The sequence below is a fragment of the Anomaloglossus baeobatrachus genome, chromosome 2 (genome assembly GCF_048569485.1).
Source record: "Anomaloglossus baeobatrachus isolate aAnoBae1 chromosome 2, aAnoBae1.hap1, whole genome shotgun sequence".
NCBI classification, from domain to species: Eukaryota; Metazoa; Chordata; class Amphibia; order Anura; family Aromobatidae; genus Anomaloglossus; species Anomaloglossus baeobatrachus.
In genome coordinates, this window is record NC_134354.1 from 594,183,779 (window position 1) to 594,209,161 (window position 25,383).

The window sequence follows — 25,383 nt, forward strand, 5'->3', positions numbered from 1 at the left end:
GTCCGGAGTGCCCCACTTGCGGCAGATTGACTGAAACACTGCCAGGTGCAGAGACCACTCGCCACCGTCCACGGATTGACGGCTGAGATAATCTGCCTCCCAGTTTTCTACACCAGGGATGTGGACTGCGGATATGGTGGACTTGGAGTCCTCCGCCCATTGAAGAATGCGTTGGACCTCCAACATTGCCAGGCGGCTGCGTGTCCCGCCTTGGTGATTGATGTAGGCAACCGCTGTCGCGTTGTCTGACTGGACTCGAATGTGCCTGCCCGCCAACAGGTGGTGAAAGGCTAGGAGAGCTAGAAGCACAGCTCTGGTTTCCAGCACATTGATTGAAAGGGCTGACTCGGACGGAGTCCAAGTGCCCTGTGCTCTGTGGTGGAGATGTACCGCTCCCCAGCCGGATAGGCTGGCATCCGTGGTGAGAATCACCCAGGACGGAGCCAGGAAGGAGCGCCCTTGGGACAGGGAGTGGGGTCGAAGCCACCACTGAAGAGAGGTCCTGGTCTGTGGCGACAGAGCCACTAACCTCTGTAAGGAGGAAGGCCGCTTGTCCCAACAGCGGAGAATGTCCAGCTGCAGAGGACGCAGATGGAACTGGGCAAAGGGAACCGCCTCCATGGAGGCCACCATTTGACCCAGCACCTGCATCAGGCGCCTGAGGGAATAACGGCGGGGCCTCAGGAGAGAGCGCACCGCTAGCCGGAGAGACTGCTGTTTGATTAAGGGGCAACTTCACAAGTGCCGGCAAAGTCTCGAACTGCATCCCTAGGTACGTGAGACTCTGGCTCGGAGTCAGAGTGGATTTGGGAAGATTGACAATCCACCCGAATTGGGCTAGGGTGGCGAGAGTGAGCGAAACACTCCGCTGACAGTCTGCGCTGGATGGACCCTTGACCAGAAGGTCGTCCAGATAAGGAAGCACTGCTAAACCCTGGAGGTGCAGGACCGCAATCACTGCCGCCATGACCTTGGTGAATACCCGAGGGGCCGTGGCTAACCCGAAGGGGAGAGCCACGAATTGGAAATGATCCTCTCCTATCGCAAAACGTAACCAACGCTGATGTGATACTGCGATTGGCACATGTAGATAGGCATCTCTGATGTCGATGGACGCCAGGAACTCCCCTTGGGTCATAGAGGCAATGACTGATCGCAGAGACTCCATGCGAAAATGCCGCACCCGGACATGCTTGTTGAGAAGCTTGAGATCCAGGATGGGCCGGAAGGTACCGTCCTTTTTGGAACTAGGAAGAGATTTGAGTAAAAACCTCTGAACCGTTCCTGAGCGGGAACTGGGACAATCACTCCGTTTGCCTGCAAGGACGCCACGGCCTGCGAGAAGGCGGCGGCCTTGGAGCAGGGGGGAGTTGAGAGAAAAAAATCTGTTTGGAGGGCTGGAAGAGAATTCTGTCCTGTAGCCGTGAGATATGATGTCTCTCACCCACTGATCGGAGACCTGCTTTAACCAAGCGTCGCCAAAGTGGGAGAGCCTGCCACCGACTAAGGACGTGGCTGGAGCGGGCCGAGAGTCATGAGGAAGCTGCCTTAGTGGCAGAACCTCCTGCGGTCTTCTGCGGACGCGCTTTTGGGCGCCAGTTGGATTTCTGATCCTTGGCTGAGTTAGCGGACGAGGCGGAAGGCTTAGAGGATGACCAGTTGGAGGAACGAAAGGAACGAAACCTCGATTGATTCCTACCCTGGGCGGGTTTCCTGGTCTTGGTTTGTGGCATGGAAGTACTCTTCCCGCCAGTAGCTTCTTTAATGATTTCATCCAGCTGTTCACCAAACAGCCGTGAACCAGCAAAAGGGAGCCCAGCAAGAAACTTCTTGGACGAAGCATCTGCCTTCCACTCTCGAAGCCACAAAATCCTGCGGATAACAAGAGAATTAGCTGAAGCCACCGCAGTGCGGTGAGCAGCCTCTAGCATGGCAGACATGGCATAAGATGAAAAGGCTGAAGCCTGAGCAGTTAAGGTAACCATCTCAGGCATAGATTCCTTGGTGAGGGAATGCATCTCCTCTAGAGAAGCAGAGATGGCTTTGAGAGCCCCCACTGCTGCAAAAGTCGGGGAAAACGCGGCCCCCGCAGCTTCGTACACAGATTTGGCCAGAAGGTCAATCTGACGGTCAGTGGAATCCTTAAGTGAGGTGCCCTCAGCCACCGACAACGGTCCGGGCTGATAGCCTAGACACCGGAGGGTCTACCTTTGGGGAGTGAGACCACTCCTTGACCACCTCAGGTGGAAATGGAAACCGGTCATCAGAACCACGCTTTGGAAACCGTTTGTCAGGGCAGGCCCTGGGTTTGGTCACAGCGGTCTGAAAACTAGAGTGGTTAAAGAACACACTCTTCACTCTCTTAGGCGAGGTAAACTGATGTTTTTCTGCCAAAGAGAGTTGCTCCTCTGATACTGGCGGATTGAGATCCAGCACAGAATTAATAGAAGCAATCAAATCACTAAGATCTGAGTCACCCTCAGAGAAATCGATGGGATACATAGCCTCCGAGCCCCCAGTGAGGGCATCCTCCTCATCTTGAGAGTCAGCTCTTGAGACAGAGCCGTGGGATGGGGAGGGGGAGGAGGGGGAGGAAACCCTGTGCCTTCTCTTAGAAGGACGGGGTCTGGGATCAGATAATGAATCCTCCATGAGCTCTGATGGACGGAGGTCAGAGGATAGGAGTCCTCTGTCAAGAGTATTAGAGGCACCCTGAGAGGGGGGCTGATGCATATTCATCAACGTCCTGGACAAAAGTCCCATGGACTCAGCAAATGACTGGGATATGGACCTAGAAAAGGACTCTACCCAGGCCGGGGGTCCAATCACAGGTGCAGCAGCAGCCTGAGAGAGTGGATAAATGCTCGGCTCAGGCAGCAGGAGCTTACATGCAGTGCATGCAGAATAAAGCTTTGGAGCCTTGCTCCTTGTGTGAGACATGCTGCTGGAGTGGGGGCTTTGCAGAGAATGAACCCCAGGGAGAATATACAGAGGTCCACAACCGGAGACCGGCTGTGGCTTACCAGACCACTGAGCGCGGTGTTGTGTGCCCTCCAGATCCCGAAGCCCGGTCACCCAGAGCGCAGCACCTCAGCAGAGATGCAGAATGCAGGATGTCCCAGAGCAGAGTGAACTCTGCCTGAGAAATGGAGGGGGCGGGACTAGGGGCGTTCCTATAAAAGAGCGGGAACTGGAGGGCTAGAGAGACCTGCCGGGAAGGAGGGACGCCCCAGCAGTGGGGAGTGTCCCTCCCTTGTGTAGAACGGCCGCCGGGAGGAGCCGAACCTGTCCCTCTGCATGAGTGACATGCGAGGGCAGGAAAACGAAACTAGGCCTCCGGCGAAGGCGGGGCCTAAATTTAAGCGGCGAGGCCGACAAGCAGGCACCATCGGCGCGGTTCTCAGGCAAAAGCTGGAGAACCCGCCGGAAAAGTTAAAAACAATCACATACAGCATACTCTCCCCTTACAATAAAGAACCGGGACCCCCAACATAAACGTCTCAGGTACTTAGCTGCTGAGACGCAGGGCCATGTCCCTGGGGATGAGTGCTCCGGTCCAACAGAATCCTCAAGGGGCTGTGGATGGAGACCGGACTCCTGCCAGGCATGGAGACCGTGCTGGCTCCCACTTCAAGCCAGAGCCCAGAAGGGATGGTGAAGGAGCGCGGCATGTAAGGCTTCAGCCTTGTAAATCAACCTTAACAACACCGTCTACACAGTGGGGTGAGAAGGGACATGCCGGGAGTCCAGACATGGACCCGCTTTTCTTCAAACTCTTTCCAAAAGTCAAACAATCAGATGAGAATGCATGTGTGGATGTATGACCTCCTGAACACAAAGCGATAAACTGGCTAGGACTGGCTACCAGGGGGTGTATAAGCTCAGAGGGAGGAGCTACACTTTTAAGTGTAGTACTTTGTGTGTCCTCCGGAGGCAGAAGCTAAACACCCATGGTCTGGGTCTCCCAAAGGAATGATAAAGAAATAAAGATTTTTGGTACTTGTGTAGCCTTCATTGGGGAGCATAGGAATAAAGGGGTTAAGATGTTGTCACCTGGAAGCTGACAAGGATATATCTTAGGAAGAAAAAAGCTCACCTCCCCACCAGGCTATACAAATGAAAACCTCCTCACTTCTCAAACCAAAGCGGGTGCAGTGTCCCCCAATTAAGCTACATGAAAGAGATTTTATGGTGATAACCAAAAATATATATTTCTCGGTTGTTAACCATAAGACATTCTAAAGCTGTCCCTGGGGTGTGAAAACTAATACCAGTACTACTGAATAAAGAATAGTAATCCATCAGGTTACTAGCTGATCACCGCCGTTTGAAGTACCCTCCTGCTAAGACTTGCATCATTACACGCAAAAGTAAGAGCTACACAACAATGGCAACAGAAGGCTAGGACCAAGTAGCGGACTTATGGTAAAGAAGAACTGATGCATGGAAGAGGAAGACCAAGGAGGCTTGTACCCTACAGGGAAAGAGCCATGCGCTAGCAGGGGAGCCCGGGCTTAGCCAAACGTTCCATATTGGCATGTCGAAATCAGAAAACAACAGTAACTATGGAAGATAGGTAGAGGTGTACAGCTCTGACTACATTAGAATATGTAAGAATCTTGAAAGGAGATGAAAGGCAAAGAACCTAAATGAAGGAGATTAATCTCCACATTAAGGTGAACCAGGAAAGGTGAAACGAGGAGACTCATGCTAAGGCGAATAGAGGGAGCTGAACGCCAGACCATGCTCCTGAAGATGAGAAAAAGAGAGGGGAGAGCCCCTTTCAAAGCCTTTCCTAATGGAAGAGATTTTATACCTCAAATTCAAAATACAGGGAGGAACCCAATCGACAACAAAACCATGAAAAAAATTCCTATTTTAAAATATCAATCTTTATTAGTCAATTTCTAAAAAAACTGTCAGTGCAGTCAAGAGAGGAATAGCCACTTAAAAGTGGTTGGGCGGGTGTATAGGGGGGGGACACGTGCGCCAGATGTCGATGTTGAGGATATAGGCAGGGGAGGGAGGGGGCCTGTACCAGCCCTATGAGTTTCCCCTACCTACCAGCGGAGTGTAAACACCCTAATGTACTCGGTGCCCCCGCTCCTCGGCGGCTGTCCCTTACTGTCCCTCCAACCATAAAACCACCATCACCAAAAAAGTGTACGTGAATAAATGTGCAGGTCAAAAAACCTAAAAAGTCTGGTATGCAGTTTTGTTAATACATATAAGATCAAAAAGTTCCCCAATCAAGGGACACCTTATTCCCAAAAGGATGACCCTCCCTCCCCTGCCTATATCCTCAACATCGACATCTGGCGCACGTGTCCCCCCCCTATACACCCGCCCAACCACTTTTAAGTGGCTATTCCTCTCTTGACTGCACTGACAGTTTTTTTAGAAATTGACTAATAAAGATTGATAAAATAGGAATTTTTTTCATGGTTTTGTTGTCTAATGGAAGAGATTGCCAGAGAGGAAAAATATCACCCTGCTGGAAAGCTGAAAATGAAGAGATCTATGATCGGCACGAAAAAAGGAGAGGACTGAAGCGCGTCCAACACCAGAATACATTCATCCAGTTCCTGGGGGACTAATATGGAAGCCTACAGTTAGCCCTGCCTTGGCGAGCAGTCCTAACCTATAGGCTTACAAGTCAAGGTCTACTGGAGCAGGATAGGCAAGGCAGGAAGATCGCATTGAGAGTCAACCCAGGTAAAGAGAGACAAGCAAAGATTAAAAAGGACAATATTGCCATTAGGAGCGCTGCAGACAGATTCTCACCTAAGAACAAGAGGCTTTCTAAATGTAATGGTAGAAACGTAATGTCTAGGCCCCTTGTTCCCTCATTCTACTCAAAAAGAAAAAGGCTGGTTCCTAATCAAGGCTAAAACAGGTCAGACCCATGCCTGCCCCGAATGACACTACACTAAAGTGAATAACTGGATGTCGGCTATCTCCTGAGATCCTACTGATAAGATATGTAGATAAAAAAAGAAGGGGTGGAGCTCTGAAAATAGCCCCTCCCTCTTCCTCTAGCTCCTCCCTCTGCCTCTAGCTTTCCTTGTCATCATAGACTCTCATCAGTAACAGCTGCCATCTGCTCTCTCAGTAATGGGAAAGTCTTCACTGAATACAGATTTTACCCCAGAATTTTGATAATGACTGATCAATTTTTGCAGAGAAAGTAACAAATGTCTGATAAGCTATATGACAAAGTTACTCCTTTTCAGGTGTAATATAAATGTATGAAATAAACATTAATATGACCATTACGCTTTAAGTCTTATTTGCTTCAATGGGACAGAGTTGTAGTATGAGACACAGGCACTACTAAACAAGGGAATTCCTTAATTCAGGGGATAGATGGGGGTAATGGCTGTTGGACCACCACTCATCTGATACTGAGAGTCCAACCTAATGACAGGCCATTGATTTTGTAATCCCAGAATACCCCTTTAGGCCTCTTTCACACGTTTGTGAAAATCACGCACGTTTTTTACGGACGTGTTAAGGTGTGTATTGCCCACCGTGTGCCATGTTTATGGCACACGTGCGTTCTCCGTGTCCTATCCGTGATAAACACACGGAGAACGGGAACTTTCTGCTTACCTGTCCCTGGCATTGCATTCCGTCTTGCTGATCTACGGTCTCTGGCCCCGCCGACTCCCCGCTGCTGCTGCTTCCGGCCCGCAGTGTAGTGAATATGCGATGAGCATAATGAGCGGGGGTCGGAAGCAAGTGACAGCAGCGGCAGAGACAGTAGGGCTGGAGAAGGTGAGTATAGAAATTCATTTTAATTCACAGACACATGTGTTTTCTCCGGTGTGTGTCACACGGATCTTTTTCTGGGTCTATGGATGCGTACCGGAGACACGGACGTGTGAAGGGGGCCTTAGGCTGTGTGTGTATGCTGCATTTTTGTCAAATTTTTTTTGCCCCCAAACTGCATTTCTCTTTCTCCAGCATGTCAATTCTGAGTTTTTTAGCTCTTTTGTAACTAGATTTTGTAGTTGCTCTATTTGACCACAGTCTGCTGATTGGGGACATTGTACGATGAGCACACTGTCATGGCTGTCCTGTATTCCCTGTGTGGATGGGCGTCACACAGCACCTAGACTCTCTTCCTCTTCTCAATGCTCTGAATTTTCTTTACACTAGATAACCTTTAAGGATTTACAGCACAATATATGGACTTGTATAGGCTTTTCTTTCTTTACTGCACCATGTCCTATCCAAAGTGGTGTTGTTAGATAAATACATGAACTTTAAGGGGTTGTCCGAAAGTAAAATATACATTCATTCTTAGGTATAGAATGACAAAAGATAATAAACGCAGGCATACACAACTTCCAATGCCCCCACTGATCCAGTGCAGGCTGCTTTGTAAATAAGTGCTGGCTCCAGAAATAGCATCTGATTTGTTCAAAAATCACTGTAGCGGTAGGGTGGCCAGAAAAGCTCTGACTGCCCTCAAAACACAGTACGAATTAGAACGTTAGGATCGGCTTCATAATTTAGGAAGTCTGTGCTGGACAAAAGTTTCTAATTTAGGTTTTCCATTATTATTATTAAAAGGGAAGTTGGTAACCAACCACTACAGCAAGAAAATGAAGTCAACATTCCCTGTATAGCTGCTCGCTTCCAGTCATCGGGGAGGAGTCGGGCTGTGTATCAGGCAGCGGTGAGTGTGCTGAATTCACTGACTGGCCTCTAGCTCTGCAGGGCCAGATGTACCCACACCAATAGTCATTCTATGGTCCCTGGATGCATTAACAGTTCTACAGTAAGAATCCATATGATTTCAGCCTGGGCATCAAAAGTGCAAAGAAAATGCTGAGCCTGCTGCAGAACGTCCAGATGTCAGTTTACTAAACTACACATTTGAGTAGAATAGAAGTGAATGATGTCTGCCCCCATCATACTGCACTGGGAAAACACCCTGTAGTGTGTATATTATTTGTCCGGTAGAGATATTTTGCTATACCGGGAAAAAGCTTAATGAGGTTCTCATTGTTGCAAATGCTTATGAAGATGACTCCATTCAGTAGAGAGCTGGAACAGGGTGGCCAAAGAGCCCTTGGCGATTCCTCCGTATGACGCAGCGTTCTCTTCTGTTGTATTCTGCATGAATCTGAGAGAAGACCATGGGACATGTTGGTTTTAGGTAAGAATATCGGTGTATGGATAGAGCCCGATGGAGTGGTGGAGACTATATTGCAATGCAATGCAACGCAACATCTGCAGAAATATTTGTTTCCCACAGAGAGTATCTACATTTTGGGGTTTAGGGTTTTTGTGCTCAGAGAACTGCCTAGTCCGGATACACTGTTACCAACTCTCAGCTGTGAGAAGTATTGGGATATTTTCATTTTTGTTCTGGCAGTGTTTTTTTTTCTGCATGAAAAGGGCAGCGTTTTTGCCCGTTCATGGTAATGGATGAAAAGCTGTGGAAAAAGGAGGAAAGAATTAACATGATCAAAATAGGAGGAGAAAAAACCTCATTGATCATGCTTGCACTATAAAACATACCAATACGTAGTGTGGAATACACAGCTAAAACGCCATGTGTGAACATATCCTAAGGGCAGTACCTGATTCTCCGATGACATTATATTACGCAGTTACATTATCATGATACTCATGTGGTCATATGTATATGGGACTTCCATAGCTGTAACTTGCAGTTTAGCCATAAAGTCTTTCCTCCTATGACTTGAGACAAATGTACTAGGTTTCCATTTTTCTGCATTTTTTTTCCCTTGCATCTTGGTGCAATGTGCCATGGCCTGATGTTGCTTATGCAGGTATGATGAAGCAAAAAGAGATGGCGATGAAGAATTGAAATGGAAAGTCTGAAGTTTGCAGAACTTTTCAGCACTCGGTGATTCACTATTTACATAGACTAACACGCCTTTAATGCTAACTCTCCAGGATTTGTGCGCTAAGAATAACTAACCTTTATATAAAATACAATACTGATGTAACACCGAAGCGTCAAAGTAAGAGAAATGACAGAATCAGTGACCGGGAAGCCCAGACTGTCAGGACACTGATTCGGGTGATATTTAGGGCTTAATACTTTATACATACATTAGTCACACCGCAGTTGGTTTATCTGGGAGCGCGGCCTGCCTGTAAAGCAGCACCCGCCACACAAGGAAGTATTTCTTTCTTATTGTTGGCATCTCATGTACTTCCCAAATATTTTCTCAACCGAGGCATTCCCAGTGGTAAGACAACCAAAGTGTCCCAGAATCATGCATTATGCCATTCAAACATAGAGAGAAAGAAGCCGACTAGACGCCAATGTATTTCCATAGTATACAAGTATTCCTTACTCTGCACTTCGATTGGAAGAAATGGCCACTATCTACGGGTACAAATTGCTGCAGCAGATAATTGGGTTGGGGGCTGCTGACTACATAAAACAGTAGTAATGCCCCCCATAAGTCAGCCAAACTCACCAGTGCATTTCACAAACTTTACTTGCCTATATTTAATAAAGAATACATCTGATCTCACAACTAAATGTATGTTTAGAATCAGCATGATAGTGCCAGTATAACACTGGCTTTAGTTTATATATGAAAGTCCATGTGGTTGGTCCTCTAAGTTAGGGTCCCAGTATATTAAAGATCACCTTGTGTTAGTTGCTGGGCTCACATTGGCAAATAATTAAGCTGAGCATCTTTTTTTTTTTTCTTCAAATATTCCTATAGCAGTACTGTAATACCAGAGTTCCCTTATTCATTGTTAGCATTCTACAGTGCAGGTGTATGTATTTTGCAGTTATGCGTTTTCAGCTAGCACCTCTTCACACCTGTTGGATGTGTGGGTCAGCCTTTGATATATTAACAGAGATGTTGACCGTGCATGTCCAATTTCGGACTGTTGATCATTTTGTTCTCCTGGAAAAAAGCCATTGCCAGACATATCTGTGAAGAGCTTTCTCATAGAGAACACAGGAGTGCTTGGCCAATCAAGGGCTCATGGGTACGGGATAGTCGGCTCGAGAAGGCTGTCAGATGAACGATCACTCAAAGCTTTGTATGGCGATCTAATGTGTGTTATCGACTCAAGAAAGTTCTATCCTTTCATCTGTTATATTAAAATTATACAAGGCACCCCTCAAAGACGTCTAATGGGATGTTTACTTAAGAAGCCACGGTCGGAAGGACGCACATATCCTTATAAATCACACAATACAGTTTTGTGCCAATAGGTACTTTTTAGGGATGTTGAGTGGCTGCAAGTATACCCCACAAAGTAAGTGTATCCAAAAGATGGCTACTGCTTTCCAGGCTGCCATAAACATGACATTTTCATTTTGGATACCCTAAGAGTTCAGAAGTGATTCAGTAAAGTCAGGAGTCTTATGTCTATTTCTATAACCTGATTTTGGGTACAGACTGCCTCCCTTTAGGGCATTATGAGCTTTACTCATCCACAATCATCATTATGCTTATATGCCTTGTAAGTGATGAGGCAGCCTGTCATACAGAGTCTACAATCTTATAGAACACTTTGCCTCAAATCCTGTAAGACGTGTATGTTCGAGTTTTCCATTGAAGAAAAAAAATGCTTAATGAATGGTGGAAAATGAAATGAGCAGAGCTTTGACCCGGTGACATCAGCACTCGTGCACAGCCCAGCCTATTAGAGGCTTTCTGAGACGTGATTTCTAAGGCACTGGGTGTTCTACATACAGTATACAGCAGGATGAAGAAAACAACTCCCCTCTGAGAGATCTTCTAAATTCTATGCTGATCTTGATGAGGAGATTCGGAAGTGGGAAAATGACATCATTGCAACCAAGACTAAAAAATACCAGCGAGACCTGGCAGATTTCCAAAATAACAGGGTATACAAATGGAAAAAGTCTTATAGAACATCTAGACCTTCCCCACGCACCCGGTCTGCCTATTTTTCCTCGGTATCATCTGTTGAGGACAACTCCTTGAGAAGGGATGAGGTCTACTACAGTCAAATAAACAGAAAATAACACGTCCTTCACAAATGGATAAGAGACCTAAAAATAAAATATTGGAGGTATTTAATCTGTCAACTCATCATATTACTTTACCACAACAGGAGGTGTTATCTTTAGGTTTGACTTTTGCACCCTCTAACAACTACAATTATTTTACAGCCTTGAAGGACCTTCATCTTTTCTCGAGAAAAATTGTTTTACAAAAATTACACTCTAAACAGAAGATTTCTGAGATGGGCCTCAACACTCGTGCTGAGCGGGAGGCTGTCCGGGTGCTTGAGGAACTGGCAAGTGAGTCTTGTCCTGAAACATTGAAAAACTTTCCCTTGTACATTTTTCCCCAATATACCACTTTCCCCTCCTTTTCCATTTGTCCCAGGTTGAAATTTTCACCCAGCTGGTGGCAAATGATTTTAAACATATCAGCAACAGAAGGAAGAGTGACAACTTGACTCTGGATCAGAAAACAGCCCTGGGTGAGTTAAAATCCTGGGATGATGTAGTTTTCAAACCTGCGGACAAGGGGGAATGTGGTGGTATGGCCTGTGGATAAGTACGAATATGAGTTCTTTAGACAACTTTGTAATAAGGAGGTGTAAACGCCTTTGACTTGTAGTCCCTTAATTTCTCCTGTGCCTTGAATAAAATTTTGGAACAGGCTCTTGAAGCAGGAATAATTACCAAAAAGGTGTTTGACAGTCTTAGAGTTAAGAATCCCATCATTCCAACCTTTTATTTATTACCCAAGATTCACAAAGATCCCCAAAAGGACGTCCAATTGACTCTGGCATGGGAGGGCTATGCGATCCGGTATGCAAATTCCTCAAGTACTATTTACATCCTCTTGTTGAGATGCTGCCCTCCTATGTTAGGGACACTATGGACGTCCTTAAACGCTTTGATGGTTTGGTCTTCGATTCGGATATGTTTTTGGTGACAGCAGATGTCGAAAGTCTTTACACTAGTATTAGACATGATGATGGCTTAGAGGCATCTCAATACTTTCTCAGGATTAGCAATCTCAATGGAGAGTTGGTGGGTTGGGGTGTTGGATCTATTGCAGTTCATTTGGACACACAATTTTTTTATTTTCAAAGACAGGGGTTTTTTGCAGAAACAGGGCACTACCATGGGAGTGGTATGTGCCTCATCTTATGCCAACCTCTTCCTGGGCCTCTGGGAGAGGGGCATATTTAATGATGGTGCACGTCCTGCTCCACAGGTACAGGGATGGTACAGATATATTGACAACCTGATTTTCATTTGGCAAGGGTCTCAACATGATTTGGAAATTTTTATGATGGGGCTGAACCGGAATGGATCCAACATCAGACTCATCTATAAAGTTGACAGTCAGGAGATTGACTTCTTAGATATTAAACTTCAAGTTCTAAAGGATGGCTCTATTCAGACCAACATATTTAGGATGGAGACCTCTGTTAATGCCTCCTACATGCTTCCTCTGCCCATTTATCCTCCATGGTGAGGGCAATCCCTGAGGGACAATTTCTCAGGGCTAGAAGGATTTGCTCCTTGGGGGAACTTTTTGAAGAAAAGGCAGAGGATTTAAAGGAGAGATTCATAGACAGAGGTTATAGTAGGAGGTGCATTAAGAGGGGTTATCTTAGAGCTATGGCAAAGAATAGGAAAAATCTTCTTCTAACATCTCATAGGAAGTCAATCCCTAGTCTGATACAGTTTATCTCCACATACAATCAATGGGAGAGTATGCGCCACATTTTGAAAAAACACTGGTCCGGCCTCAAAACAGAACCAACCTTGGCTGGCTTTTTACCAGGAGGGGAAAGAATTTAAAGGACCATTTGGTCAAGAGCCACTACGTAGCAAAAGTGTCTAATGCCTGCTTTACACGCTTCAATAAATCTTTCAATCTGTCGTCGGGGTCAAGTTGTAAGTGACGCACATCCTGCATCGTTCGTGACGTATTTGCGTGTGACACCTACGTGCGATCAAGATTGACCGAAAATACGGTGATCGCATACACGTCGTTTATTCCTCATACATTGGACGTTTTGTTGTATGAACCTAGTGAATTGTAACGTGTGACATCCCTCATACGATTTTGATGTCTGTGGCTATGTGCGCAGGTGTGCGCTCTGCACCGCAGCTTAAAAAAGGTCCGCTTCAGAGCGCAGCTGAAAAGCTGCGTTCTGAAGCGCCTCACAATGTCTGTCATGCACTAATCTCTGTCAGTCGGTCACTATCTCTGTCCCTCACTCTCTGTCCATGTCAGTCTATCCCCCTCTCTCATATACTCACCGATCCCCGATGCTGCACGGCATTCACACTGCTCCGGCGGCTTTTACTGTTTTGAAAAAGCCGGCCGCCCATTAAACAATCTCGTATTCCCTGCTTTACCCGCCCACCGGCGCCTATGATTGGTTACAGTGAGACACGCCCCCACGCTGAGTGACAGGTGTCACACTGCACCCAATCACAGCAGCCGGTGGGCGTGTCTATACTGTGCAGTGAAATAAATAATTAAATAAGTAAAAAAAAATGGCGTGCGGTCCCCCCCAATTTTAAAACCAGCCAGATAAAGCCATACGGCTGAAGGCTGGTATTCTCAGGATGGGGAGCTCCACGTTATGGGGAGCCCCCCAGCATAACAATATCAGCCAACAGCCGCCCAGAATTGCCGCATACATTAGATGCGGCAGTTCTGGGACTGTACCCGGCTCTTCCCGATTTGCCCTGGTGCGTTGGCAAATCGGGGTAATAAGGAGTTATTGGCAGCCCATAGCTGCCAATAAGTCCTAGATTAATCATGTCAGGCGTCTATGAGACACCCTCCATGATTAATCTGTAAATTACAGTAAATAAACACACACACACCCGAAAAAATCCTTTATTAGAAATAAAAAACACAAACATATACCCTGGTTCACCACTTTAATCAGCCCCAAAAAGCCCTCCTTGTCCGGCGTAATCCAGGATGGTCCAGCGTCGCTTCCAGCGCTGCTGCATGGAGGTGACAGGAGCTGCAGCAGACACAGCCGCTCCGGTCACCTCCACGCAGGTAATGAAGACAGCCGGCGATCAGCTGAGCTGTCACTGAGGTTACCCGCTGTCACTGGATCCAGCGGTGGCCGCGGGTAACCTCAGTGACAGCTCAGCTGATCGCGCTACTCACCTCAGTTGCTCCGTGGAGGTGAGAGGAGCGGCGGTGAGTAGCGCGATCAGCTGAGCGGTCACTGAGCTTACCCGCGGCCACCGCTGGATCCAGTGACAGCTCAGCTGATCGCGCGGCTGTCTTCATTTGCTGTGTGCAGGTGACAGGAGCGGCGGTGTATTCTGCAGCTCCTGTCACCTTCATGCAGCATAGCTGGACGCGACGCTGGAGCATCCTGGAGTACGCCGGACAAGGAGGGCTTTTTGGGGCTGATTAAAGTGGTGAACCAGGGTATATGTTTGTGTTTTTTATTTCTAATAAAGGATTTTTCGGGTGTGTGTGTTTATTTACTGTAATTTACAGATTAATCATGGAGGGTGTCTCATAGACGCCTCACATGATTAATCTAGGACTTATTGGGAGCTATGGGCTGCCAATAACTCCTTATTACCCTGATTTGCCAACGCACCAGGGCAAATCGGGAAGAGCCGGGTACAGTCCCAGAACTGTCGCATATAATGTATGCGGCAATTCTGGGCGGCTGTTGGCTGATATTGTTAGGCTGGGGGGCTCCCCATAACGTGGGGCTCCCCATCCTGAGAATACCAGCCTGCAGCCGTATGGCTTTATCTGGCTGGTTTTAAAATTGGGGGGAACCGCACGCCGTTTTTTTTACTTATTTAATTATTTATTTCACTGCACAGTATAGACACGCCCACCGGCTGCTGTGATTGGGTGCAGTGTGACACCTGTCACTCAGCGTGGGGGCGTGTCTCACTGTAACCAATCATAGGCGCCGGTGGGCGGGTAAAGCAGGGAATACGAGATTGTTTAATGGGCGGCCGGCATTTTCAAAACAGTAAAAGCCGCCGGAGCAGTGTGAATGCCGTGCAGAGCCGGGGATCGGTGAGTATATGGAGAGAGGGCTGCTCAATTCACTTACTCAGGAGTTTAGCGGTCACCGGTGAATCCTTCACAGGTGACCGCTAATCAGGACGCGGCACAGACAGAGCCGCAGCATGACCATGAACTCGGGTGAGGTTCACCCAAGTTCATTCTGACAGTGCGGCTCTGTCTGTGTCTGTGGTCATCTGCCATTCAGCTCTGCTACATGGCTGTCTGTGTCTGCTGTTAGCGGCCATGTAGCAGAGCTGAATGGCAGATGACATAGTAAAACCGCATCCCTACACATTACACACACTTGGCAAGTCAATAAATAAAAAAAAAAAAAAAAGGGTGTCCAATGCATACGTCACAGAACACATGATCTAAAGGATCGCACACAAAATTGATCAATTTAACATAGACTACTAACGCACGTGTGACAGCAAATGAACGACCTACGTGCAATCTCATTCAATCGCATATGCGACCTGGGTGTGTCACATCGCATACGAGATCGCATACCTAATTGTAAGGTGTAAAGCTGGCTTAACCCTCTTGCGATTGGTAAAAGGAGAATTGGTTTCTACCCATGTGGGGATTTGTTTAGCCTGCCAAACTATGGTTAGGACCTCTGTGTTTAACCCTCAACTGGTGAGGGTGCGCAACACCCAGGGAAATTTTGTTCAGCTGGCATTCATTGGAAAATACTGGTATGAATCATCAATTTATTACATTTTCCGATACTTGTGGGTGTCAAAAATTTGGTATACTCCTGTGTAATCAATCGCCAATGAGAAAACGATTAAAACAAACATGATCTTTGCATTTTCTGTAAAAATTAGAGATTTCTAAACACTGGGGTATAGGAAGCCCCACATCACCAGTTGTGTGACAAAAATCCCAACTCACCAATTGAGGGTTAAATCTGCTGATGGCCTGAGAGAGTACAAGATTTTAGACTATATATCATAGCAGTACATACGTAATATATTATGCGACATGTACGTGAAACTTGATATATGTAGGTCTTACCCTCCAGGGAACTACGGGTTTGTACCTGTGAACATGAGAGGGATATCCTGGGGGCATGTACAGCTGAAGACCTCAGTCGTATGAAAACTATGCCAAGACACTTCCGGACCGTTCATAACTGTGATCCCAGTAGTTTTCGGGTCCGGGGCATTGAGAAAATAAGGATGGGTTCGAGGGGCGGTGACATAAAACGCCTACAAGCCCAAAGAGAGTGTCGGTGGATCCATGTTTTGGGCACCCTCAAGCCCATGGGTTTGAACGAGCAACTTAGCTTTGCTCCATTCTTATGATTTGATTGTCCTTGGTTTTGTTACTTTTATCTGTGTGGCGTTTTTCTTAATTAGTTTCTATTATTTCCCCATGTTTAGGACTCAGGAGAATCCTTTTTCTACGATATAATATTATATATATATATATATATATATATATATATATATATATATATATATATATATATATATATATATATATATATATATACACACACACACATATACATACACACACATATACATACACACACACATATATATATTGTGAGGTAGCACGGTCGGCTGCGCAGCAGAAGACACGGGATCCAGGCATTAAGGTTCACAGCACACGGTTTAATGTCCAAACAAAAGTCCACAACAATATACATGTGCCTCTCCAGCAGAGAGCTCAGGGAGTTCTGTTCACTCCCTCACACCCGGCACACCTGCCCTTGTTCCTGTTTCCATTTAACCCTTCCTTCAGCCTGTAGGGAAACAGCATTAACCCTAGAGTGGATTTACTTTCTATCATGGAGTGAGCACAACCGGGGCGAGACATACCGGCCGTCATAGATAACCCCGGTCACAGTCTCACATACCCCCCCCCCAGTTCAAGCGTGCGGGGTTGAACTCCCGCCAGCAAACACGGGCCGCGGGACAAGGCATCGGCGTTGCCCTGCAACCCACCGGCCCTATGTTCAACCGTAAACCGGAAGTTCTGCAGCGAAAGGAACCACCGGGTAACCCGGGCATTCCGTTCCTTGGCGGACCTCATCCAGACCAGTGGAGAGTGATCCGTCACCAAGCGAAACTGCCGTCCCAGCAGGTAATAGCGCAGGGACTCCAAGGCCCACTTGATCGCCAGGCACTCCTTCTCCACTACGCTATAATTCCGCTCGGGAGGGGTGAGCTTCCTACTTAAGAAGGTGACGGGGTGTTCCTCCCCCTGAACCACCTGAGACAACACTGCCCCCAGGCCGACCTCTGAGGCGTCAGTCTGTACTATGAACTCCTTCCGGAAATCAGGGCGTACGAGAACGGGCTGTCTGCACAGGACCCCCTTCAGGGCCCGGAAGGAGTCCTCGGCCTGCGGAGTCCAGCGCACCATGACGGACTTCTTGCCTTTGAGAAGGTCCGTCAAGGGGGCCGATAGTCCCGCAAAATCCTTTACAAACCTCCTGTAGTACCCCACGATACCCAGGAAGGCCCTAACCTGCTTCGTGGTCAGGGGTCTAGGCCACTTCTGGATCGCCTCAACCTTGTTAATTTGGGGCTTAATCACTCCTTGACCTATCACGTAGCCCAAGTAGCGGGCTTCCGTGAGTCCCAACGCACATTTCTTGGGATTGGCTGTCAATCCGGCTGTCCGAAGCGCGTCCACCACCGCTTGTACCTGTTCCAAGTGGGTCTGCCAATCGGAGCTGTAAATAATGATGTCATCAAGGTACGCTGACGCATACGCCTGGTGGGGTTCCAGCACTAAGTCCATCAACCTCTGGAACGTGGCCGGAGCGCCATGTAACCCAAAAGGCAAGACAACATAGTGGAAGAGACCCTCCGGTGTAACAAAAGCGGTTTTCTCCTTGGCGGACTCCGTCAGTGGCACCTGCCAGTACCCCTTGGTCAGGTCGAGCGTGGTAAAATATCGCGCCTGTCCCAGCCTATCAATCAGCTCATCCACCCAGGGCATGGGGTAGAGATCGAACTTGGATATTTCGTTCAATCTCCTAAAGTCATTGCAGAACCTTAAGGAGCCATCGGGTTTTGGTATTAGGACAATCGGACTAGCCCATTCACTCCGGGATTTTTCGATGACCCCCAGGCGTAACATTGTCTTTACTTCCTCCGATATGGCTTGTCGTCGAGCCTCCGGTACCCGGTATGACTTCAGGCGTACCTTCAGGTGGGGCTCGGTGACAATATCATGTCGTATCAGACTGGTCCTACCGGGCAGCTCGGAGAAGACATCGGGGTTCTGCTGAACCAACCGTCTGGCCTCTCGCCTCTGTTGCTTGGTGAGGGCTTCTCCAATCCTTACTTCCGGTTCGTCCTCTCCGGAGGTCACTGGAGCCGGAGGTGAACGACCCGAAGAGGAGGGAGATGGGGAAAAAACAGCCATCAGGCTTTCCCGTTCCTGCCAAGGTTTTAACAGGTTGACATGGTATATTTGTTCAGGTTTCCGCCTACCGGGCTGCAATACTTTATAGTTAACCACCCCGACTCTTTCCTTTATCTCGTAGGGGCCTTGCCACTGAGCCAGGAATTTACTCTCCGCAGTGGGGATTAATACCAACACCCGATCCCCGGGTTTAAAGGTCCGCATGGTAGCTTGTCTATTGTAGCGGCCGCTTTGCGCGGCCTGAGCCTCCTGTAGATGCTCCTTCACAATTGGCATGACCGCGCTTATGCGGTTCTGCATTCCTAAAAATGTGTTCAATCACACTTTTATGGGGGGTGGGCTCTTGCTCCCATGTTTCCTTTGCCAGGTCCAACAATCCCCGGGGATGTCGCCCGTATAACAATTCAAAAGGCGAAAACCCCGTGGATGCCTGTGGCACCTCTCGTATGGCAAACATCAAATAGGGAAGCATCATATCCCAGTCTTTCCCGTCTTTTGAAATCACCCTTTTGAGCATGGTTTTCAGGGTTTTATTGAAACGCTCGACTAAACCGTCCGTTTGAGGATGATACACAGACGTACGCAACTGCTTGATCTGGAGTAGCCGGCATAGCTCTTTGGTCACTTTAGACATGAATGGGGTCCCCTGATCCGTAAGGATCTCCTTGGGCAACCCCACCCGGCGGAACACAGCAAACAACTCCCGAGCTATAAGCTTTGCTGCAGTATGTCTGAGAGGTATCGCCTCGGGATACCGGGTGGCATAGTCAACGATCACTAGGATGTGTTGGTGCCCTCGAGCGGACTTTACGAGGGGCCCCACCAGATCCATCCCTATCCGTTCAAAAGGGACTTCTATAATGGGTAACGATACCAACGGACTGCGAAAATGGGTCAGGGGTGCGGTAAGCTGACACTCCGGGCAGGTTTCGCAGTACCGTTTTACCTCTCCAAAAACCCCGGGCCAATAGAACCTTTGCAATATTCGCTCCTGCGTTTTCTTGACCCCTAGGTGGCCACTCATCAGGTGTTTATGAGCCAAGTCGAGGACCCGCCGGCGATACGGCTGGGGCACCACCAACTGTTCTACCCCCACGCCCCGTATTTCATCTACCCGGTAGAGTAAATCTTGCTTAAGAGCGAAATGGGGGTACCTTACCTGGGCGCCGGGCAGCTGTGCTACCCAGTCAACTGCTGTCACCCGACTCCGGGCATGTATTAACGTAGGGTCCTGGAGTTGGGCTGTCCCAAACGTATCCGGGGACGCCTCCAACTCCGGGATGGGCTCGACCATTTCAGCCTCTCCTGCCAATACCTCTAGGGGTGACCTATCGGGTTCACACTCTGTCCCTATCATGGTGACCCCTACGGCAGGCGTCCCGGATTCAGGATTATAGGGCTCAGGTCCCGGACTGACCAATATCTGAGGGGACTTAGGGGGTCCCCTCCATAAAGTCCAAAAATAGGGCAGATCCCTTCCTAGGATCACGTCATAAGGAAGAGTGTTAAGAAGTCCCACCTCATGTTGCACCTGACCGCAAGGTGCTGTGATGGTGACAATCCCCGTGGGATAGTCTCGGCGGTCCCCATGTATGCAAACCACCCCCACGGTACGTCCGGTGGCCTTTACTTTAGCCCTCAAGGTGGATCGCACAAGGGTCACTAAGCTCCCGGAATCCAACAATCCTGTAACCGGACATCCATTCACCTGTATTTGGCACAAGTGGGGCTCCGTTTTTGGGGAGACCAGGTCAGCGGTACACACCACCTGAGCATACATTGAACCCCGCCGGGTAACCCCACAATCCATGGGCTCCGTGGTGAGTGGACACTGGGCTTCCATATGTCCCACCCGCTGGCATCGCCAACATCTAATGGGGACGGAAACCCCCTTGACGGGTTGTCGTTTAGGGTACAGAACCTTCCGGACCTCAGGAATGGCGGCCGCGGCCTCTGACGGGACGGTAGGGGATTCCTGCACCGTTGTCAGCGGTGGGTCCTTGGCCCTAGGCTTGGAGGGGCCGGACCGACGGGCGGTACGCAAAGTCTCAGTGTCCCGTATCAAGTCCTGCGTAGCCACATGCCGCTCTACCAGGGACACTAATTGGTCCAGGGTACTCGGGTCACCCTGTCCTACCCACCGTTGAACGGTGACGGGTAAAGTGCGCACAAAACGATCCACTACTACCCTTTCCACCATTTGCGCCGGGCTCAGAGTGTCAGGCTGCAACCACTTTTTTACAAGATGCAATAAGTCATAGGCCTGGGAGCGTACGGGTTTGGATTCCTCATAGAACCACTGATTTACCCGCTGAGCCCGTACACAGGTATTCACCCCCAACCGAGCCAGTATTTCGGCTTTCAGGGTCACATAGTCAATGGCGTCCTCGGTACAGAGGTCCAGGTACGCTTTTTGGGGTTCCCCCGTCAGATAGGGCGACAATACCTCAGCCCACTGGGGGGTCGGCAGCTTTTCCCGCTCGGCCACCCGCTCAAACACCGCCAGGAACGCTTCCACATCATCCCCCGGGGTCATCTTTTGCAACGCTTGTCTCACCGCTTTCCGGACGCTGCCGTCGTCACCCGGTCCCGGGGTTGTTGCTGCCGGTCCGGCACGGATCGACTTGGCCAGGAGAACCATCTGTTCTTGATGTCTTTGTTCCTGCAATTGCAAGGCTTGCTGCTGACGTGCATTGGCCTGAACCAGCTGTTCTTGGTGCCTTTTGTCCTGCACTTGCAAGGATTGCTGCTGACGTTCCAACGTCCGGAGCAGGTGTGCATTGGTCTCTTGTTGCTGTGCATTAGCCTGTTGTTGCTGTGCATTAGCTTGAGCCAGCTGCTGTAGTATGTCCTCCATGGCGTCGCCGGGTTTGGGCTGTAGTATAGCCGCTCGAATCCAGGACATGTGCTACTAGGTCACCAGGGATGGATGCTACACCTCACCGGCTGGCATGCCCGCATTCTCCACCATATGTGAGGTAGCACGGTCGGCTGCGCAGCAGAAGACACGGGATCCAGGCATTAAGGTTCACAGCACACGGTTTAATGTCCAAACAAAAGTCCACAACAATATACATGTGCCTCTCCAGCAGAGAGCTCAGGGAGTTCTGTTCACTCCCTCACACCCGGCACACCTGCCCTTGTTCCTGTTTCCATTTAACCCTTCCTTTAGCCTGTAGGGAAACAGCATTAACCCTAGAGTGGATTTACTTTCTATCATGGAGTGAGCACAACCGGGGCGAGACATACCGGCCGTCATAGATAACCCCGGTCACAGTCTCACAATATATATATATATATATATATATATATATATATATATATATACACACACACACACACACACATATATACACACACACACATATACACACACACACACGCGCACACACTTCGATCCGCTCATATTCCATTGACAGTATACTGAATTAATATGCCATATTTATTATTATGTGGCTGTTTATACAGATAGATACAATTTTGTATATATATTATTCTTCGATCCTATGCATTTTTTGTGATTTTTGTAAGGCATTTTTGTCATAATGATTAGGTTTCTCTTATTGACTGTGTGTATATTGTGCCTACCTTTTGTTGCTATAACGGTCTGTTAAATGGAGTGGATTCCTGCGCATGCGCATCGCGACCCGATTTGTCGTAGCTCATCTCTGAAGGCTTCTATGCATGATGTGGGCGGGATACAGTGACATCTCCGGGAAATTTTCCCTGACCCGCGGCATTATCATGAAGCCGGAAGTGATGCGGCACTGACTTCCAGCCGCGGTGCACATGCGCTAATTGCGTGAATCTCTCCATATGATTATGGCTATATATAGCCTCCAGTACACAGTGTCTTTATGGCCCCTCGAGGAAGCCCGACACGAAACGTGCATCGGGGCCCCCAGGACAGCGCTCATCATTGGGACAGGTTAATATGGGTGAGCTGAATCAATGTTATATTGTGACCTTTTTTTGCAAGCGGTGATCCGCCCTCTTGTGGTTGTTTTGTACTCTGCAACCCTGCATGCATATAGTCTGGTTTTGACTTCTACTCTGTAATCTGTGCCATTTATGCCATTTATATAATATTTATATGTCCTTCTACTCACATTTTTGGTTACTACTAAACCCAGTATCCTAGACACTGCTCACTGACATCAGGTTTATATGTGTATTAGAGTGACACCTATGGCTTTAATGGCCTTACATATAAATATTTTTGGTCACTTTTTTCACTTGGCTACTGGGCATAGTGCAATTTGTACATTGAGGTTTATCTGATTATTTGATTATACTATACCACCAGACTAACAAATAATACAGCAATCATTTTTGGGCATTGTGCAATACTCCGATTTATTTAATTTTTATGCATGGTCTTACACCAGTCCTTACTGTGTCCCCTGATATGTGCTTCTCCTTTTCCTGCACTTTTTTCTCCCTCTATTACTTGTGTGACCTATGTATTTTAATAAGTGTTGTTAATAAAAATTAATTTTATTATTCACAATATGGAATATGACTCCATTTTTTTCTATTGATACTAGCAGGATGAAGATCTAGCGGAGGCTATAACATAGTGCATAAGATGGCTTACTGACTAGCAATTTTGATTTATACTTTTGGATATGCTTTCTTTAGCTCCTTACCTCTTGAGCCAAATCAATTCTTTCCTTTGACTGTGTTTTATGTGCAGCATCCAGGACTTCAAAATGTCTCCGCAACTCTAATAATTCCCGTTCAAGTGTATCGCGTTCACTATTCCAAGAGATGAAACAAAAACATACATTGAAAAATTAAGGCTTCACCTAATGCAATTTTTATCAAACCTATCACACCTATGTAGTAGAGATCAGCAATTTAATTTGCACTTTACTGGTCCGGCGCAGAGTCCGGTCCTCTGGTCTTCACTTCAGCATTTGCAACCTCGACAATGCATGTTGGACACCTCTGCGCTTAATAGGCCCCGCAGCGTCACGAGGCCTAGCAATTGTCAAAAAACCGAGGATGTGTAGAAATTGAGACCAGCAGCAATTCAGGAAAGCACTGAATGCCAGACCAGAGGAGCACAAATCAGATCGTTCATCAGTAAAACCATGTTTCCCCGAAAATAAGTCCTAGTAGGAATTTTCGGCTTTTTCAGGGCAAGCTTAAATATAAGCCCTACCCTGAAAATAAGCCCTGGTTGCGGTTCAATAATAAAGTGTCCATGCAGCTAATAAAATTAATGAATACTGTAGGATACTTCATTGTAGAAAGCAGATACCCCCAAAAGAATGAAGACAAACCCCCGCAATCATACTTTAACGGGACGCTGTGGAACAAGAGGACCTGCGATGGAACGCACACACACCACACACGCACGCCGTGATACCGTACTGCTCTAGTGACCTGGGACACTGAACGTTCCACTGCAGGTACTCGTGTTCACAGTGCCTCAGGTCCCCGTCTCCCAAAAGCAGTGTGGTTTCACAGGATGTGTACGAGGGTGTGTATATGTGCACCTAATGTGTGTGTGATATATATGCGATGCGTGTGTGTGGAGAAGAAAAGGACCTGCTGTGAGCACCCGCTGAGGACCTGTGAGCAGCGCAGATGTCCAGGGTCTGGAAGTATGATTCTCCTGGAAGGTGGGAAAGGGGGAAAGAGGAGGGGTGGGGGGGAAAGGTCGGAGATGGCTGTCAGCTGTATGATAAGCCAAAGCATCGTTCGAACAACAACCATCTAAACTAGGCAGCACGGTGGCTCAGTGGTTACCACTGCAGGCTCACAGCACTGGGGTCCTAGGTTCAAATCCCATCAAGGACAATAACTGCAAAGAGTTTGTACGCTCTCCCGTGTTTGTGTGGGTTTCCTCCAAATTCTTCCCAAACTCCAAACACATCCTGATAGGGAATTTAGAAATGAGCCCCAATGGGGACAGTGATGATGTCATCTGTGAAAATTAATAGTGTTATATAAATATGGAAACTAAAATCAATGCCAGTTTCTAACACTGGGGTCTGATCAGTCTGCTTCTCCTATTCAGGTGTACAGTTATGGACATGGTGGCAATAGTACTGTGTGTGCAAAGGAAAGACACGTACAAAAGCAGCAAATCTGTGAGGAGTCCACTGCAGAATCTCCAAAGAAATATTGCATATTTATTCCAATACACTGAACACTTGTTTTTCCACACAGAAAAATTCACTTCATAAGGCCTAAGCCACATGGCATGAAAATCGGTGAGAATGGAGTGCGATAAAAAATTGCATTCCTCTCGGACCAATATTAGCCTTTGTGTCAGTGCACATGAGCGATTATTTTCTCAGCCCTAATCGGACCGAGAAAACAATCGCAGCATACTGTGACTGTAAGCTGAGACTCTTTCTCTCGCACCCATTCAAGTGTATGGGGCAAGAGAAAAAACGAACTGCACTCGCGGTACACCGGTGTATTGCAAATAATGGCAATAGCCGGCAACGGAGGAGAGAGGGAGATAAATCCTTCCCTCTCCTCCTCAGTGCCGGCCCGCTCTTCCGCAGCACCGGCCCACCACCCGCAGCTGACGTCCGCTCGCACGGTTGGACCTCAGTCACAGGGACACTCGCATGACACGCGGCTCTGCTGTACTGCCAGCGTGAGCCTAGTGTCATGCGAGGGGATCGCAGTAATCCCCGTGTGGCCCCAGCCTAAGGATGGTGCTTTCCATAAGTATTGCACTGTAAATTGAACTGTCAATCCGCCACATCTGGACTTACTAAGGTACTGTTCACATGCAGTTATTGGAACGCATTTAATATATGTACAGAAAAAGCTTGAACAAAGACATAGTCCCTCCCTAGCCCGTCAGAGGCCAAGAGCTTTTTATTTTTCTGGCCACCATCTGGTACTTCTATGACAACATGCCAATCTCATTACAGTATAGAAATGGGCAGCAAACTGATCTTTTCTATACAAAAACCTGTATACCAAACTATACATGTTTAGG

General features: G+C 47.7%; 1 protein-coding gene across 2 annotated transcripts in view; it reads right to left on the reverse strand.

Moving 5' to 3' along the window:
- Positions 1–25,383, reverse strand: part of PIBF1 (progesterone immunomodulatory binding factor 1) — a 344,403-nt gene that overhangs the window by 239,646 nt on the left and 79,374 nt on the right. For both annotated transcript variants that reach the window (XM_075336819.1, XM_075336818.1), the window contains exon 7: positions 23,063–23,171. In XM_075336819.1, the coding sequence (XP_075192934.1) occupies positions 23,063–23,171 (109 nt within the window). The remainder of the gene's footprint in view (positions 1–23,062; positions 23,172–25,383) is intronic.